The sequence below is a fragment of the Hippoglossus hippoglossus genome, chromosome 5 (assembly GCF_009819705.1).
Source record: "Hippoglossus hippoglossus isolate fHipHip1 chromosome 5, fHipHip1.pri, whole genome shotgun sequence".
NCBI lineage: Eukaryota > Metazoa > Chordata > Actinopteri > Pleuronectiformes > Pleuronectidae > Hippoglossus > Hippoglossus hippoglossus.
In genome coordinates, this window is record NC_047155.1 from 4,105,433 (window position 1) to 4,123,658 (window position 18,226).

The following is an 18,226-nucleotide window of genomic DNA, read 5'->3' on the forward strand; positions in this document are numbered from 1 at the left end:
GTTATCTCTTTGGCCAGCCGCCATTTTGGAAGCTCACAGACACACAGACACACACACGTATACTCATATACCTATCTTTGTTTAGCAATTAGACCGTTAGTAATTTGTGTTTTTATACTTTATTATATTCATAATAAATGTTTTCCTTTCACAAATGCTTTTTTATTAATGTTGCATAAGTGAATTTTGCCAACCTCTACACTGTCAAGAACTCCATATCCTTCAACTTAGCTAACTATCTATATGGTAATTTTGGTTATAGTTATTAATTTAATTGTTAATCAGAGTTCCAAATTTTTAGTTAGTACTTTTATGAGACTTATTCAATAAATTGGCTATCTTTTCCCTTCCTGTGAAGGGTGGTGCCCCGAGGTAACTTTAATCAATTAAAGTTATTATTTAATATTAATAATAAATATTAATAATTAATATTTTATTTTGATAACCAAATTTATTGAATGCCGAAAGGCACACCATTTTATGGTATCACATTTAATGCATTATGGCACAACATCTGTGTGTGTGTGTGTGTGTGTGTGTGTGTGTGTGTGTGTGTGTGTGTGTGTGTGTGTGTGTGTTTGTGTGTGTGTGTATACCTGTTGTCAATGTAGTTGTAGCATGTTTTCGAGAAGTTGTTGTCACGTCCGGAGTTGACATCATAATCATCACCATAGAACAAATCGAATCTTAATCTATATCTTCATCTTCATCCTCCTCCTCACTCAGCAGAGTCTCTACAGTTAAGTGTGTGTGTGTGTGTGTGTGTGTGTGTGTGTGTGTGTGTGTGTGTGTGTGTGTGTGTGTATACCTGTTGTCCATGTAGTAGGTCTTCGAGTAAATGTTGTCAGACCCGGCACTGACATCATAACCATCACAATAGGAACAAAAAGCAGCTTCATCTTCATCTTCATTCTCCTCCTCACTCAGCAGGGTCTCTACAGTGAAGTGTCTGTGTCTGTGTCTGTGTCTGTGTCTGTGTCTGTGTCTTAGTGTGTGCGTCACTGTCCCTCTGAACAGGCTGCACCCTCCTCTACTCTCCTATTTCCTGCTTTAGATGTTGACTCTTCAACTTTCGTTTCTGTGGAAAGAAAACAAATCAAGCCTCTGGTGTGACTTCAGAATGTGGAAACAACAGGTGTTGTATATGTTTACAGCGTTTGAACAACACCTCTTTACAATATCTGCCGAATAACGAAGAGCATAAAGACGTCGGCGTTCGCTTCACGCTCGGTGTCAGGTGCTTGTGACAGATGGACTCACAGTTTGCAAGTGACACAAGTAACATTTGACCAGTTACATTAAAAGCTACTCTTTCATTCAGTGTTTTCTGCTTATTATAAAATTAGGTTGAGTTTAGTTTTAGTTTAGTTGGTTTATTTGGGATTTTTCAGAGAAATCCAAAAACCAAAACGAAACATTGCACTTAATGATAAAAGGAGCAGGAAGAATAAAAACCTTCTGTTACCTGCCCCTTTCCAATAAATAACAAATACAGAGGCCATCCCTTCTTTTATTGACTTTCTTTTCACAGAACAAATCAATTAATAAACAGCCATCATCATAAATCATCATGAATAAAGTTCTTTAAACATTTGTTCAATTTAATTATCAATAGTTTAAGGTTTTGTAAATCTCTCGGTGTCAAAGTCCAATGGTTTGTTCATCTGTACATCAACACCACTTCCTCTTCACTTCCTGGCTCGACAATATTACACAACTTCTCCTTTGCTTCAGCTGAACGTTAGCACTGAGGGGCTTTGTCACTTAATAGTCCTGGAGAAACAGGATTCATGAGCAGTGTGAGCATCACCTCAGTCACATAGAGGAGAGGTTTTAGAGCCAGGGCCTCGGAGCTCTGGAACGACCTGCCTGAGGAAGTGTCGTCTTCTAAATCCCTTCTTCTATGAAAAGCCTTTGCTGATTTTTTATGAGTTTCTTGTTTTAGTAAAAAAAAAATACAGGAAGTGATGTTCTACCAGAAGGACTTTTTTTTATCTGGGCTGATTCTTTATTTTATTTCTGATCCAGAGACATCTGCTTCTGCTTTTCGCTGGTGGTTGGCAACTTATCATCAAATCATCAAAATCTACATTAATGAAAAGGGATTTTTCACCCATAATAATAATATTGTATAATAATATAATATTGACAATATTATCAAGTTATTTAAGGTGAGAGATCAATCGGGACATACTAACAGTATTTATTAATACTCACAATTCATTGTAGGTTTCAGTGGTGGAAGAAATACTGAAATATTTATTTTTACTTAAGTTAATTCAGCAATAAAACACTAATAAAATATCCTTGTGTATGTAAGAACTCAGAACTCATGTATGAGTCGCACAATATTCTTTAAGTATAATAAAAGTACGTGAGTAGGCGACAGAATTGCACCTTTCCTTTCTGTGTCATATTATTGCATCATTATTATTATTCATATGGTAAAATGCATTTGAGCGATCAGACATATTCGGTGGAGGGATTATAATAAAAGTAGTGATAAAACATTTTATTTGTATTGATTACAAAAACAGAGGGCAGATAAAGTGTAAAGTGTAAAGAAATAAATGGAGCCTTATTTAATCCTGCTCGTTTTTTATTTCAATTATTATTTTTCATTTTCAACTTTCACCTTTTCAAACTTTTGAAGATAATTTTGTGTAAAATAATATATTTGTGTCTGAGTGCAATATATTACATACAGTACATGTAAATAGAGGGGCCTTGTTTTTTATTACCAGTGTTTATCTAACAACGTGCTCTCGTGAATAAAGCGAATTAGAATTTGGAGCCTTTATTTTGAAACACGTGTGAGTCGATGCAGTGATTTCCGGTGTGTGGTGTTGACACGAACTGCGTCTCCACTGCCACCGTGTACCGATCTGACACACACACACACACACACACACTCACACACACACACACACACACACACACACACACACTCACACACACACCCTGCTGCTGCAGCTCTATAAAACCTCTCTCTCTCTCACACTCACACACACAAACACACAGAGCCATTGAGTGGAGGAGGAACTTTCTACCTGAAGCATCATGGGCATCATCATCTCTCAGATCTTCTCCAGGTTCACCTCCAGGACACCGGTCAGGATTCTAATGGGTGAGATCTTTAAAACTTTATCAGACAGATGTTAAGTCCTGGTTTTGATTTCTCATGTTCAATTTCAAGAGTCAAACTGCTTCTGAAAGTTGTTTTTATTTTAATTCATCCATGTTGTGGCTTCTAATAATCGTCGTGTTTAACGATTCAGTGATGAACTAATACCAAGAATTGATAGATACACAGCTTGAAAAGATGTGGTATGAATTATATTATATTATATTATATTTTAACAGTATCTACAAGAGTAAAATACATTACTGTATTTACACATTAAAGCATCAGAAATGATAATCCAATAACATAATATTTGATAGTAAAATGTTGTTTGATCCTCTTACTACGTTTGACTAATAATACTTGAAGTAACAGATGCAGGCCTGTAGTTTGTACTTGTGTATATTTGTATTACAGTATTTCTTCTTTTACTTCAGTTAAAAGTCGTACATTTTAAGACATCACCTCGGCTCTGAGACGGACGTCTGACCTCTTCAAAAACTAAGTGATTTTAATTGTGTGTGTGTGTGTGTGTGTGTGTGTGTGTGTGTGTGTGTGTGTGTGTGTGTGTGTGTGTGTGTGTGTGTGTGTGTGTGTGTGTGTGTGTGTGTGTGTGTGTGTGTGTAGTGGGTCTGGATGCAGCAGGTAAAACCACTCTGCTGTACAGACTGAAGTTGGCCGAGGTCGTCACCACCATCCCAACCATTGGTCAGTCTTTTACGATGTGTTTATGCAAAATGATATATAAAAGGAAATCTATGTTAATTTTGTGTGTGTGTGTGTGTGTGTGTGTGTGTGTGTGTGTGTGTGTGTGTGTGTGTGTGTGTGTGTGTGTGTGTGTGTGTGTGTGTGTGTGTGTGTGTGTGTGTGTGTGTGCAGGTTTTAATGTGGAGACAGTGGAGTATAAGAACGTCAGTTTTACAGTTTGGGATGTAGGAGGTCAGTCTATCATCAGACCTCTGTGGAGACACTACTACACTAACACACAGGTTGGTAACACCACTGTACCACTGTACCACTGTTCCACTGTACCACTGTTCCACTGTTCCAACAAACACTCACAGTAATGTCCGTGTGTCCGTCTGTGTCGTCCTCAGGGTTTGATATTTGTGGTCGACAGCAACGACCCCGAGAGGATTAAAGAGGCTGCAGATGAGCTGCAGAGGATGGTAACACACACACACACACACACACACACACACACACACACACACACACACACATCGATTGATTGATTGATTGTTTGATTGATTGATTGATTTCCTGTTCATTCACCATGTTGCTGTGTTGCAGTTGGAGGAGGACGAGCTAAGAGGCGTGGCCCTGCTGGTTTTAGCCAACAAACAGGATTTGCCCAGAGCCATGTCCGTCAGTGACATCACTGCGGCCCTGAGCCTATCAGGGATCTCACAGCCGGTGAGTGACAGATCAACTTGTGGATCTTATTATTATTCTCAAAGCCCGACCAGACCCGACGTCCTGGAGGTTTCATTTCAACTTGACATACGGCGACCTCTAGTAGCACAGAGACCCCGAGTCTTAATCTCTTTGTGTGTCTGCAGTGGGTCGTCCAGGCGTCCTGTGCCGTCAGTGGTGCCGGTCTGGTCCAGGGTCTGGACTGGCTCTCCAACCAGGTCCTCAAACAGTAGGAGCTGACGTGAAGCTGCAGAGTCTTCAAACGCACCAGGCTGTGAACTGAGGGGGAATCCAGGAGAATCACCAATGATCCCTGTGGACTTGACTTCTTACATCCAGCTCAGTAAAAAGACATTTGACAGCTTTGACCTCGGCCTCCTCAAAATGTACAGTTTGTTCCTCACATGTCGTTTTAACATAAATATAACGATGAGGTGTCAGAGCAACAAGTTGAAACTGGGGAATCCTATTTATTGACCCGTTCCTGATGCAGGTAATTTGTTGTTGCACAAACAGCTTCATCATCGCAAACTGCTGCTGATCTGCAGCTACAGGCATATAAAGAGAAAATATTCCTACATGTGTTTACCTTATAATTATTATATTTTTATACAGAATTAGTGAACAGAGCTTTGAGCTGACATCTCTGCCATCAGAGAGGAAAGTGGAGAGAATAGTCAGTTAATGCCAAATTACACAAACGTCACAATAATTTATTTAAAAAATGACACAACAGCACTGAAGTCAAAGGTTTAATTCAATTTTTTTTAATTTAATTTGACTTCAAATGCTAATATGGAGCGAACAAAGATGGCAGAAGTTTATTACGTAGAGACACCAGAAAATAACGTCTGCTCGACTAATGTGGACATGAGTTGTGATTTTTATTTTCCATCTGTCATTGTTTCTTTTGTAAAAAACGATTCACATTATTTTGTGCATCTGCTGATCCTGCAATTCTTTCTTAAGGACCCCTGAAGGATTTAAAACCAACAGGCGGGTCAATTTTACAGGGAAACCAAATCAAGCTGCACTGAGCATCTTTACCTTTTCATCTGTTACGGGATTATTTTACATTTATATAATATCTGTCATATGAAATAAACTTTGTTACAAAGTAATTATTTATAAAAATCGAACGTGGAAACTACTATTGTAGCTTTTAAGTCATTAACCTGATGTTTGGTTTCTTCAGCTCAGACGTTTCTATGACTCTGTTATATTTCTATTTTTTCACACATCAGACAGTATAAAAAATGTATTTGTTCATATTTGTCTGATTAAAGTTTTTATTGTGGCCAGTTTGTTTTGTTGGTTTTATTTTTAAATGACCTCTCAGAGTGAACGTGAACATTCTCCAGGGGCGACTTGTCTAGTTTCCTTTGTTTCTATTTTTCCAAATTTGCTAAACTAATTTGTAAAAAGATTAAAAATCCACTTTGAATTAAAAAATATCTCATTGAGGCAGACATGCCCGGAAAAGGGGATGATAAAATATCCTTGTTGTGATTGATAATCTGTTGAAATAACAAAAACATATTGGTTACGTGGCTAAAATGAAAAGTCCATAACTAGCAAACACCTAGTTCATTGTTAAATGTAGGTGTGTAGCTCAAGGAGGTTGGTTTGATGTGAAAACAGGGGGAGACGGACTCAGACGGGTGGAGTTAGTTTTTTATTTATCACCGAAAAGCCTTTTATTAATCATGACACTAGAACATCAAGCACATATTTACAGTTCAACACCGTCCATCCTGTCGTGTTGTGTCTGTTGTTAAAGTGCAGCTCCACCAACACGAGTCGTCCGCCTGCCAACATCGAGGAAACTTCCTCCCACAAGACAACAAACAACCAAGAAATTAACTCGTCATTAGTAACTTTTGTTTTAGGCTGATTTAGAAACTTCTTCAGCGTGTTAACATCCCCACAGCCGACTGAGGAGGTTCCTCCGTCGTTCATGCAAAGTCAATGACCTGTGAACTGAAGCTCCATCTTCTACAGTTCACTCGGGTCGCTGCGAGCCACTCGGGGGGGGGGGGGGGGGGGGGGGGGGCGGGGGGGGGGGGGGGCGCTGATTAATGAAGAAAAACCCAATGGAAAGCGTAACAGGCCCCAAAGCAATGACCCAGATACACACGTGTGAAAGCACAGGTAAATGTCGTGACGTCAGGAGAAACGCACGACTGGTTATTTGGCGGAAGAGAAGGATGAAGGACACATGCTTCAGTTTAGTGAATGAATCAAATGTAACAGTTGGGCCCAAACTTTATGTCTTTTTAAAGAGAGAAAATCTATTTGGTAAACCGTCGAAAAACAGGCGCGATTGAGGAAACAGAAATGATCTTTTCAACCAAATTGTACTTTTAGTTTATCTGAGTAAACAATGGACACTTGCTTGAGTTGGGTGCTCCACAGTAAAAACGTTTGGGGTTTATATAAATATCCGTGTTTTCTCCGGAGTCAGATCCTGGTTATTTCTTCCTCACGTTGCTCTGCTTTATATCCTCTGTCATTATTCTTAGCTCTTTTCTTTATAAAATAATCATATAAAACAGAAACTTACAGGTTAATCTATATTTTTGTCCTTTTCTGGAGAGTGGAGCCGATAAAAAAAGCAGCGTTTTTACACACAGAATAAAACACGAGTCCGTTACGAGGCGTTTCCTCGTCCACTCCCCTCCTCCCCCTCCTCCTCCTCCTCCTCCACATATAGTGAGGGTGTGTTCAGTTTGTCCTCTATTTTCAGAGTGATGTGCTCCATCACAAATATGGGAGTCCATTAGAGGGAGTACATGTTTTCCAGTCCCAGGCAGCCCGGGTGGGCGGGTGGCGTTCCCCTCCTCTGATTCCTGAGCTGCTGCTTCGACAGTACCAGCTGGGACCTGCCTGGGAAGTAAAACATGCATCTGTGTCATCAGGCCTCCGACTCGCCCTTCTTCTTCCCCTCGTCCCCAGCGTCACTGTCCTCCGACTGGCTGTTGCTAAGCACTAGAAACTGTCCGTCAGCGGCAGGCGGGTTGGCAGGACGACTCGAGGCGGCGATCAAACGACTCTGCTCCTCCAGATCCTGAAGAGACAACGCTTGAGTTAGATATCAAATCTAGAAAATCCATGTCTGTCTGTCGCTCACACATCTCGAGAACCGTTCATCTAATCGGCTTCACACTCGACATGTGTATTGTTCAGGGCCCAGGGAGGTGCAGAGTTGGATTTTGTACAATTCAGACGGACGATATGTTCAATACTAATATTTGGGGGGGTGGGGGGGTTAGGGTTAAAGGATCAAAGGTCACCTTCTCTATCTGTCTCTGTTTGCTGAGTTCCTCCTGCTGTTTCTCTTTGGCCTTGTCCTGCTCCTTCCTCTTCTCCACCGCCTTTCGGTCCTGCACAAACCCCCCCCCCCCCAAACAAATAATTCACATCCACAACAACACCTGAAGGAATCATCATTACATCCACAAAATGTGAGGGAGTCGGCTCATAGACTGTTTATGAAGATGGATGATACGTCTCTACTTCCTTCCACGATCCAGAAATGAAGCCAAAATATCATGGATACAAACGCTGCCATCTTCTGCCGATGATGCAACTTGGATACACATCAGTGTGATAAGAACTCCATAAAATGACAGAAACCATCTTCCACTACCATGGAGGAGGCAGGATTTATGACCTATAATGTAGCCAGCCACCAGGGGGCGACACAGACACTTTGGCTTCACTTTTGGGGAGTTGCCATGTCGTCCATCTTTATAGACAGACTTTAAACAGAGTTTCTAATGAGTCTCACCATCTCGGAGTGGAAGGCGATCTGCTTGGCCAGACCGATACTGTCACAGATCTGAAACACATGACGGAGAACAGACAGGTCAGACAGACAGACAGTCACAACGAGGGGGGGTCCGACAAACGGATGGGGAGAGAGAGAGAGAGAGAGAGAGAGAGAGAGAGAGAGAGAGAGAGAGAGAGAGAGAGAGAGAGAGAGAGAGACACGACCTTCTCTCCGTCGTTGTTGGACTCAAAAATGTAGCAGACGGCTCGGCTGTCGTCCCGCTCACTCGCCGGCTGCAAGACGAAACCAAACAGCCTCTTGTTGTCCTGATGGGACGAACACTGAACCACGCTGGACAGAGAGAACTGCAGCAGGAGGGAGGAGGAGGAGGAGGAGGAGGAGGAGGAGGAGGAGGAAGGAGGCCAAAGAAGGGGAACAGAGAAAGATAAAAATGGAACCAATCATGAACAATTAGACACTGAAACGAAAACAAGGATCTAATGTAGAAAGATCTCTTACCCTGAGTCGAGTGACTTGTGTCTGAGGATCAATCAGCCTGAAAGAAATAATGTACGTTCATTAAAATACTAAACTGTTTTAAGTTGAGCAAACAGCTAAGGCCCAAAAGTCCCCTTATGAAATCCACTGGATCCAGATGTTTATTTGGATCTGCACCAAGTTCCACACACTCATAAATATCAGTCCACTAAATATGCTTGTTTTTATTCTTCTATCTCACAATGTTAGAGTGGAAAACATAAATCCTAGATCCACCTCTTCCACAACATTTCATGCAAATCGGTTGAGTAGCTTTTGAGAATTAAATATTTATGACTCGATGACGTTTGGGTCACTTTATGACTCGGTGGTATTTCCTCATGTCAGGACAAACTTTAAAGATTTAGCTACACACGACTAATCTTCCAGGAATAACTGAAAAGATTCTGTGTGAAGTTGTGTTTCACTGATGGTGACTGTGGACCTGCTCATAAAGAAACAGCTCCACAGCGCGACAGGTGATCAAAGACTCTTCTGCTCTGTCCAACACGTTCATATTGTGGCTGTAATGAACACTTACAGTCTGTAGAGGACGCCACTGGGGCTGAGACACTCTACAGCTGTTTACTGTGTGACCGGTCCTCACAACACAACATTTCTATGTCGTTCAGATTTGGCTTCACCCTCACAATACAATCGCTGCGTGGTTCTTACTTGAGGCAGTCGCAGGTCACCAGCAGGTGGGACTCCGTCATCCTGAAGATGTTGTGGATGGCTCTGGCGGCGAGGATCTGTCTCATGGTCTCAGAGATGACGTCCGGGGACTCGGCCGTCCTCACCTCCATGGAGCCCAGGAAGCGAACGATGAAGAGCTGGTGGAGGATCGATTCTGGACGACGCGGTCACAGGAAAAAAAAAAAAATCACACACACACAAAAAAACAGACCACACATACAAGAAAATCTTTACAGTTCAATTTATATATAATAAAAGACTGAATATAATCACAATAGTAAGATATAGAAAGTAAAAATGAAGAGATGAAGAGCACAGGCGTGATAAAAACATTACAATAGATACAACGATCCACGTTACCTTCACTCTCTTCTGATGTGCTGTCTCCAGACTCTCCGAACGGATTACTCCTTCTGAAGGACACACACACACACACACACACACACACACACACACACACACACACACACACACACACACACACACACACACACACACACACACACACACACACACACACACACACACTTCATTGCAGATAAACCAGGAAGGATGAACACAAAGTTTTCTAGCTTCACTCTGCACCACAGACTGTAAAAAGCTCTGAACACAATGTCCAGCACTCCAACTACACAAAGGGACAGTATATTGTAGGACACTTTGAGGAGGACTCACTAATGACAATGTTTTGGGTGACGTTCGGATACATGATTTATTTTTTGCGAAGATCTCTTTTTGTATTGATCCTGTTTAGTGTTGTGTACACACACACACACAAACACACACACAAACACACACACCTGCCGGACTGTGCCGCCGTCTTGCTCTGCCCTGACATTTCTTCGCTGACGGGGGAAATGATGTCAAACTGGATGGGTGTTTCCGGGGCAACCAGCGCGTCCAATGAGAGTACAGAAAGAGCGGGCGACGGCTCGGACCCCACGGAGCTGATACTGCTTGCTCGGCCCACGCGCCCTTTACTGGAATGGAAAGAGAGGTGTTTAGAAATCTGATCGGCCCCGAGGTGGGGGGGCGGGGGGTCCATCTTCATTTGACCTGGCAGCTGATCGCAACGCGTCAGTGTCAGAACTACCTGCTGGGTCTCATGCTCTCGTGTCTCTGCTGGAAGGACGGTGATGGCGTCACAGCCTCAATAGCTGATTGGTTCAGTCTGGCTGCCAGCTCCTGCCAATGGGAAGACAGTACAGTCAGCATCAACCAATAGGAAAACAATTTGAAAGCATCTTGTTTTCTGCTTCTTGTTACCCTGGTTTCATATCGATCCATTGGTGTTTAATTAGATTCACAACATTGCCAAAACTATGTGGACACCTAAACAAAGCACTGACCAAAACCACTGACCAGGTAGCGGATGACTAAACCTACAAATATCTGTCAAAGTTTCCTCTGTGACCTTTGACTGTGATGGAAGTAAATGAGGGAAGACGGACACAGACCTCTGCGTTCTCACTCAGGTAGATCCTCTTGGAGATGTTGTTTATGGTGGAGATCCACTGGAGGAAGAAGCGGCAGATAGACAGAGTGAGAAATCACCAGAACAGCTGACAGACGTCACAAGCACATGACAGACAAACAAGTTACCTCCTCACAGTCCTTCCTGATCTCCGACTGCAGCGTCACCACTCTGACGGGACACAAAGCGGGAAAAAGTGGCGTCAGTACTTAAAATGACGAGAGCATCCGATGGGAGTTACAGTGGAAAGAACGGGAAGTGCTCTGACTTCTTGCCATCGAAGGACGTGACCTGGAAGCAGAAGCGGCGGTCGTCGCTGTCGACTGCCATGACGGAGCAGTTGTCCAGGTCTGTGACCAGCCCGCCCGCCACCTCTCCGCGGCCCTGCTGCATCAGGTTACCACCCTGCGTGAAGAAGTACTGTCGCTCCCAGGATGTAGACACCAGACCTGTTTTACTGAGAGACACACAGAGGGGGCACGTCAACAAACTCACAACAAAGGAAGTGTCAACAACTTATTGGTAATTTTACCAGCCGAGCAGGGTCCAAGCTCATAATATATAAAAACTACTAAACATGGTGTCACTTTTATGTCGTCCATCTTTATATACAGTCTGCGTCAATGAGTGTGTGTTTCTGTGTGTGTGTGTGTCTTACTTGCGGATGTACAGGTAGCCCTGTTTCCTGGTCAGGTTGCGACAGACAGGTGAGTGGGCGGGGTCAGAGTCACACGGCGCATACAGCGTGTCACATGATGTCTCTATCTGCTGGATGGTCTGCTGCATCTGCCCCACCTCCTCCTCCATCTCCCGACGGACACTAAACACACACACAGACACACACACACACTGTATTCACATGTTCCTCTCACATTTTCAACACACTGCTAATCTCTTCATAGTTGTAACATGTTTAAAACTTGAGTTAATGTTGATAATAACTTTGTACTGACGATTTTGAACATAGAACGGACAAAGGGAGGAGAAATTTAAGAAAGTTCTTGAAGGACGCGATTCGGTGGAGGGTTCTTACTTCTGGACGCTGGTTCCTATGGTTCCCAGGAAGTCTTCCCACTGCTGGGTGAGATTTCCTGACCCCAGCTTGAAGAAACTGATCTGCACAGAGAAAACACCCAAAACAGAAAATGACTGATTCCAAATGAACCTGTTCACTGCAGCAACTACAACATCACAGCAATGTTTCTAACCGACTTGTGACTGACTGATAGTCGCAGCTTCACTTGTCAGAATGAGGTCCAGCAAGTCCGAGAACAATGCTGAACCATAGATCAGTAAAAAAGACTGAGAAGTCATTAAAAACCAGTGTTTATTCAGCAAAGAAACTTCTGAAATATGAGGAATTCTTACAGTGGCAGCTCTTCTAGTTCAGGATTATGGGTAATATTCATGTTCAGTTGTGTGTGTGTGTGTGTGTGTGTGTGTGTGTGTGTGTACCTGGGCCTGCATGTAGCCCAGCAGAGGCTCCAGCAGGGCAGTTTTCTTCTTGTACTGTAATGTGTTCAGTGAGCAGAAGTAGTGCATCATGGTCTGGTGCTGTTTCTTGCGGGAAGTGTAGACGTCCTCCACGACCTCGGCCCGCATCTTAAAAACAAACAAGACTTCACTGTTGGTGATGTGGTCACAGATATTATATTTTAATTGATGACTGTATTGTTAAATGTTCATATAGGAACAGAACTTTTACAGAACTCTTACAACTGGATAATGAAGAAGTTAAATGTTTATTTTATGAGTCTACATTGTTTTTGTTGAAGTTTCCGTGTGGACACTCAACACGACTAAGCAACAGAACTCATTTCAAAGCTTTATCTGTATTTTCCTCGTGACAAAACTACACCGTTCTTTTAAGGAAACTTTGCAACGAATTATTTATACATTATACAAATTAAATGACCAAGGTGTTTAGTATTTAACTGTGGTATTAAAGTACTGAAGAATGAACCCACTAATGCCAGTACCTTGTCATTGTCCCTCTTCTTGGACAGGCGGCTGTATCGATTAATGGCTGTGTCATGATCTGCACACACAAACAGACAAACGTTCATTTTGAAAGGTGAAACATATTTTCTTCATCTTTCCTTTTGTCCAGCTCGGCAGAAACAAGTTAGTATCGATCAAGACAAAAAAAAATAAATAAACGAGGTGAAAATCAAACAATTGTATTTTTCAGTCAAACGAAAGATGATCAGAAATGTATCAATTGAAACAACCGGACAAAGAAAATTAATTGCAGCCCTAAGTAGTGATGATCTTACCATCACTGGATATCTGGAAGACTTCCTTCAGAGTGAGGATCTCTGGAAAGAGACAAGAAAAACGTATATATAAGTTATAGAAGAAGTTAAAGTATAAGGGTTAGTTTTGCTTTGTAAATTAACCACATACAGAATAAACACATACTAGTATAAGTGAACTTTGTGTGTGTGTGTGTGTGTGTGTGTGTGTGTGTGTGTGTGTCCTACCCTTCAAGTCTCTTTCTTTGAACTGAGTGATGGGAAACATCATGGCATCTGCGAGTTGGGTGGACAAGACAGCGTGACAGGAACTCAACTAGAAGGAGACAGACAGAGAAGAAGGACATTTCTAATCGTGAATCAGATGAACAGATAAACAGCTCGTTAGTCGTCCGACTTCATTTGCATATTGCGGCAGATAGTGTGCGACGCGCCCTAAAGGTAAAGCGAGACACAAATCTGTGTTTGTGTTCTCTCACCTCATCAATGACTGTTGCAAACTGCTGCAGGGTGGAGCTCATCACCTCATCATCGCCCCCTAGAGGAAAACGCTGCACACAACAACAATAACACCACAGAAGACATGAAACTGTGAACTCATTTCATGTGTTATGCTGCCGTGAAGGAAATATATATAATCTTATGACAAAAAACGTTTGTGTGAAGCTACACAAATGTGGGATTTATTGAAATTAAACAGGTATAAATTCATGTTTTACTCGAGGTGGACTCTGCTCTCCTGGAATTAGCACAATCTGGGAAAATTCTCAGAAAGGACAAGTGGGAAAATGTTGGAAAACGTGTGTGGTCTCATAATCAGTCTAGTCTTATATTGAATATTAGGGTCATTCCATGTGAAATCATCACATAACATCACTTTGTGCTGCACCCTCACAGATATTAATGAAATTTGTCGTGCTGATTCGGTCACATGAGAAACCAATGGAACCGGAAAAAACAGCCAACCATTTAGAAAGATAAGGAGCTGAAAAGAAGCTTTTAAACTATATGAGAAACTATATTTCTCTCTGACCTCGGTATAGAATATATGACAGGTCTGAGTCCCCTGTCAAAAAAATATGATATAACCTAACTCTGTTATATCATATTTAGGATCTGAGACACGTCACACATCGGTTCCATTAGTCCGTCAAGTGACCGAATCAGCAGGAAAAATGTCATTCAGATCTGTGACGGAGCGAAAGCTGATTTGACCCAGAATGACCCGATACAAGTCTTGTATTAGAGCTGGTAGCTGGACGTTGGTATAAAGCGGGTCACCTGTTTGTCGTACTCTTTCAGCAGCCTGGAGGTCAGGTGTGTCGCAGCACTGAGCTCGTTCTGGAATAATAAACAGGCACAGCGCTGAGCATCTGGAAACACACTATTCAATCAGCCACATATTCATGTCGCTGTACGTTCTAGTTGTGTGTGTGTGTGTGTGTGTGTGTGTGTGTGTGTGTGTGTGTGTGTGTGTGTGTGCATGTGTGTGTACCTGCGCGTCATAAATCCTCTGCATTGCCTGATAAAGCTGTGTACAGTAGTTGGAGATGGCTGCAGTGTCGTCCTCGAACACTCCCAGCAGAGAGCGGGTCTGCACACAGAGCACACAACACAGTGGTGAAATGAAGCCTGTGTTAAATCATAAAACCTCCAAATGACCGACCCCCCCCCCCCCCGTGTAACTGCCAGCAACCAAACCTGCCTGCATCCACACCTGCTGCCTGTCCCCGCAGCACAATCTATTATCAAGGTGTGTCTCAACTGCATTGTTTGTGAGAGGTAACAATAGTTTAATGCAAAAGTCGGCACTGAGAGAATAATTCCACCGCCACGCAAAACAGTTGACAAAGGGCAGTAACTAAACCAGGACTTCGTATTGGGCCCAAACTTTTGCACATATGTCTGTTGGCAAGAGTTCAGAAATCAACATTTTTTAATTCAAGATTCGCCCAAACTTTTGCAAACAACTGAGAGTTTTGGCATCAGTGTAGTAAACTGCAAAGCTTTTGGCCGGTGATCTGTGAGGCCTCGTCCAAGATTCATGATATGACCTTTCCAATGGACGAGCCCTTCACTACAGCGAGTGACTGTCCATGTAGATGTCCAACTCTTCGAATTATCCCAAAATGTTCCTTCTATCTATCTATCTATCTATCTATCTATCTATCTGTCCGTCTATCTATCTATATATCTATCTATCTATCTATCTATCTATCTATCTATCTATCTATCCATCTATCCATCCATCTATCTCATGGGCAACCACTCAAATTATTATCTCACACAGTCATTCCATTAATCTGACAGACATCATTCTGGTCATTGCCAGAAAATGTATCGCGATGACACAGAGGTCGGATGTCCCGTTGCCAGTTGGACCTTGAATGTCAACAGCTGGGTGCAAGGTTAACGGAGCCAAAATGTGATTATGTGGTTTGTACACTATCTGAAAAATCTAAATAAAATACTCAAAAGGTGCAAGGTTAAGGAAAGAATAGATAAAATATTCATCCGTCTTCCACTTACAAAAGGTCCAGTGTGTAAGATTTAGGTGAAAGGGATCTATTGGCAGAAATTGAATATAAAAATAAACACTAGTGTTTCATCTAAATAGTACAAATTGTTGATTTCTTTATCCTAGAATGGGCCGTTTATATTTAAATACTTTTTATTCACATCGGGCCCTCTGTACGGAGGCCGCCATGTTTTTTACAGTAGCCCAGACTGGACAAACAAAACACCTTTTGAGTTTTTATGACAACTGAAGGCTGCCACAGGTTCTCTGTCATGTTTGGAAGGGGAGGGTGAGGTGAGGGGTGTTCAGCTGCAACATGACACTTCACCACTAGGTGTCACTAAAAATTCTACCCACTGAACCTTTAAAACTGGATCCGCACCAACTTTTAAATGGTTCTTTCCTGGCCCGTGTTCCGTTGCTCCAAAATGTGCAAAATCAGGTCAGTATTATTCGCGTAGTCCTGCTGACGAGGGAAAACATCACTTCTTTGGCGGAAGCAATAAAGGCTCGTGAATAATCTGACCATGACCAAACACTGAGAGTGGCCTGATCGTTGCATCTCCACTTACGGGCCCCTGTCGAAAAACTGATGACACCTGAACTGATCCAACTCTTTTAATCCACCTCTCCCAAGTGCCAGAATCAGGTCAACTGTTAAACACCACGACCTGGATGACTGAGCATCTGCACTGACTCGGAATCCACCTGCCCCTCCACAGACTCCAGCCCCTGATCTGAGGTCGAGTCCTGAACCTGCTGCTGTGACTGAACAACATGTGAGGCATCTCTCCTCTCCCGGCTCAGAGTGACAGAAAGCAGCTGGACGACACTTCCGCCTGGCTAAGAAGCCAAACAGCAGGGGAAGCGTTTAGCTCGGTGGCTAAGGAAGTAGCAGCCCGGTCATTAAAACGAGCTCATTTCAGTGTAAACAAAACCCCGGGGCTGACGTTTGACACTTTGACCCTTTGACTCCATCGCTCAGAAGCCGAGGAGCAGCGGGCGTGTCGCGTGAGAGCCGCCCGCTTCACAGCTGTGGTTCGCCGGCCCGTTATCGGCATCTCCCCGCTGGTTGTTGTTGGCAAACACCGAGGCTACAGAGACAGCTAGCCCGGCCCGGGTGAGCGGCTCCTGGCGTTAGCAGGCTAGCTGGAGGCTCCGGGCAAAGACGTGCGTTACCTGCGGACTGTCCTCCAGAGTCTCCTCTATCGGCAGCTTCTCTATCCCGGGCATGGCTGCGGCGGGCGCGCGGGAAATCGGTGCCGATCGACGGGGAAAAGACGCAAGAAATCACCGCGACAGCTCCAGAAGCTCCACGAAACCTCCAACACCCCAAAACAGATCCACCCAGCTGCGCGAGTCCCGCCCCTCGGGGGGACTCTGATTGGTTAGAAAGTGACACCCACGGTACTGATTGGTTGGTTGTTTAAAGGGTGGCAAAGGCGCCATGTTGGATCTGAGCAGTGTCGCTGTTCCGCTGTGTTTGTGTGGAAATCAGAGCCATAATGGCGGCGTGTCTGATTCTGCAGGTGTTTGTTGGATTGTAAAAGGAAACAGTAAAAAAAAAAAACGTTGTTCTGTATCCTTCAACTTAACTTAATAACAATACTTTGCACAACCCTCACTTGGTGCTTATAGTATTTTGATATTTGATATTTGATATTTGATATTTGATATTTATACTTGTACAAATACACCACAGCAAATTCCTTATATGTGTAAACCTGCTTGGCAATAAAACCTGATTGTGATTCAGTGTGTTCATGCATTACGTTGTCAACGACTTTAAGAAACAGAAACAAAAGTTAATACATTTAATACATCATATTTTGTGCCTTACTCCTTTGTGCTCTCCGTTTGAGGTTGTCCCATCTATTAACATTGAGGAGGAGAGGGTTTATGATCTACACTGCAACCAGCCACCAGGGGGCTCCAACGTGATTTGGCTTCTCGCATGTCGTCCATTATTATACGCAGCCTATGGTCAAGACTGAGCTTCCTCCTCACGGGGGGGAATCAGGGCACCATGAGGAAACAATTTCTTTACCACAGCAGCTCAGACTGCTGCCCAAACTGTGGGGGCTGAACATGGGCAGCTCCGACTGTCCGTTTGGGGGTTGTAGGTCTCAACGCTGTGCTGGGTCCCGGTTTCATTTGCACAGCCACAAGAGTTTGCTTAGGAAAATATAATAATTTGTTGCTGTAGGATGTTTATTTGTGCGAATCATCAAAGAACCGTTTGTTGAGTAAAACTTAAATCCGATGTGTGCCATGTTAACCTGGCTAAGTTACAGCTCGTCTTCGGTCAGGCAGGTGGTTGATGGAGCGGAGGACGTCCTCAAAGAATCTACCTTCATGTTTCACGCTCCACGAACGTCTGTGATACAGAAGCCGTGTCCTCAGAGTGGGACAGGATGTGGGGGAAGACTGATTC

The 18,226-nt window shown here is 43.1% G+C and overlaps 2 protein-coding genes across 3 annotated transcripts; one reads left to right on the top strand and one right to left on the bottom strand.

Annotated features, from left to right (window-relative positions):
• The first annotated feature begins 2,839 nt into the window (after positions 1-2,839).
• Positions 2,840-5,066, top strand: LOC117760968 (ADP-ribosylation factor 4-like). Of its 2 annotated transcripts, none has more exons than XM_034584452.1 (7): positions 2,840-2,919; positions 3,003-3,127; positions 3,752-3,832; positions 4,004-4,113; positions 4,222-4,293; positions 4,418-4,540; positions 4,687-5,066. In XM_034584452.1, exons 2-7 carry the CDS (start codon positions 3,061-3,063, stop codon positions 4,771-4,773), a joined length of 540 nt encoding a protein of 179 aa, XP_034440343.1. In that variant the 5' UTR covers positions 2,840-2,919; positions 3,003-3,060; the 3' UTR covers positions 4,774-5,066. The 2 variants fall into 2 exon arrangements, with proteins under 2 accessions (XP_034440343.1, XP_034440342.1); XM_034584451.1 differs by having other exon boundaries at positions 2,861-2,897; positions 2,950-3,127.
• A 1,136-nt stretch (positions 5,067-6,202) lies between these two features.
• appl1 (adaptor protein, phosphotyrosine interaction, PH domain and leucine zipper containing 1) lies at positions 6,203-17,155 on the bottom strand. Its single transcript, XM_034584445.1, has 22 exons — positions 16,972-17,155; positions 14,770-14,868; positions 14,556-14,615; positions 13,754-13,825; positions 13,503-13,590; positions 13,296-13,337; positions 12,999-13,057; positions 12,475-12,621; positions 12,053-12,135; positions 11,678-11,839; positions 11,288-11,476; positions 11,148-11,190; positions 11,003-11,059; positions 10,639-10,730; positions 10,346-10,525; positions 9,906-9,958; positions 9,525-9,699; positions 8,832-8,868; positions 8,537-8,677; positions 8,331-8,381; positions 7,834-7,923; positions 6,203-7,607 (listed from the first exon to the last, which is right to left on the bottom strand). Exons 1-22 carry the CDS (start codon positions 17,023-17,025, stop codon positions 7,455-7,457), a joined length of 2,127 nt encoding a protein of 708 aa, XP_034440336.1. The 5' UTR covers positions 17,026-17,155; the 3' UTR covers positions 6,203-7,454.
• Positions 17,156-18,226: the final 1,071 nt, after the last annotated feature.

Bases quoted from the DNA above. Each gene is read 5' to 3' on its own strand.
- LOC117760968 (XM_034584452.1), top strand. From the start codon at position 3,061: ATGGGCATCATCATCTCTCAGATCTTCTCCAGGTTCACCTCCAGGACA. The intron at 4,294-4,417 runs GTAACACACACA...GCTGTGTTGCAG, and splicing joins CAGATGAGCTGCAGAGGATG to TTGGAGGAGGACGAGCTAAG. The intron at 4,541-4,686 runs GTGAGTGACAGA...GTGTGTCTGCAG, and splicing joins TATCAGGGATCTCACAGCCG to TGGGTCGTCCAGGCGTCCTG.
- appl1 (XM_034584445.1), bottom strand. From the start codon at position 17,025: ATGCCCGGGATAGAGAAGCTGCCGATAGAGGAGACTCTGGAGGACAGT. The intron at 13,058-13,295 runs GTAAGATCATCA...TTGTGTGTGCAG, and splicing joins CTTCCAGATATCCAGTGATG to ATCATGACACAGCCATTAAT. The intron at 12,622-12,998 runs GTACTGGCATTA...TTTGTTTTTAAG, and splicing joins AGAAGAGGGACAATGACAAG to ATGCGGGCCGAGGTCGTGGA.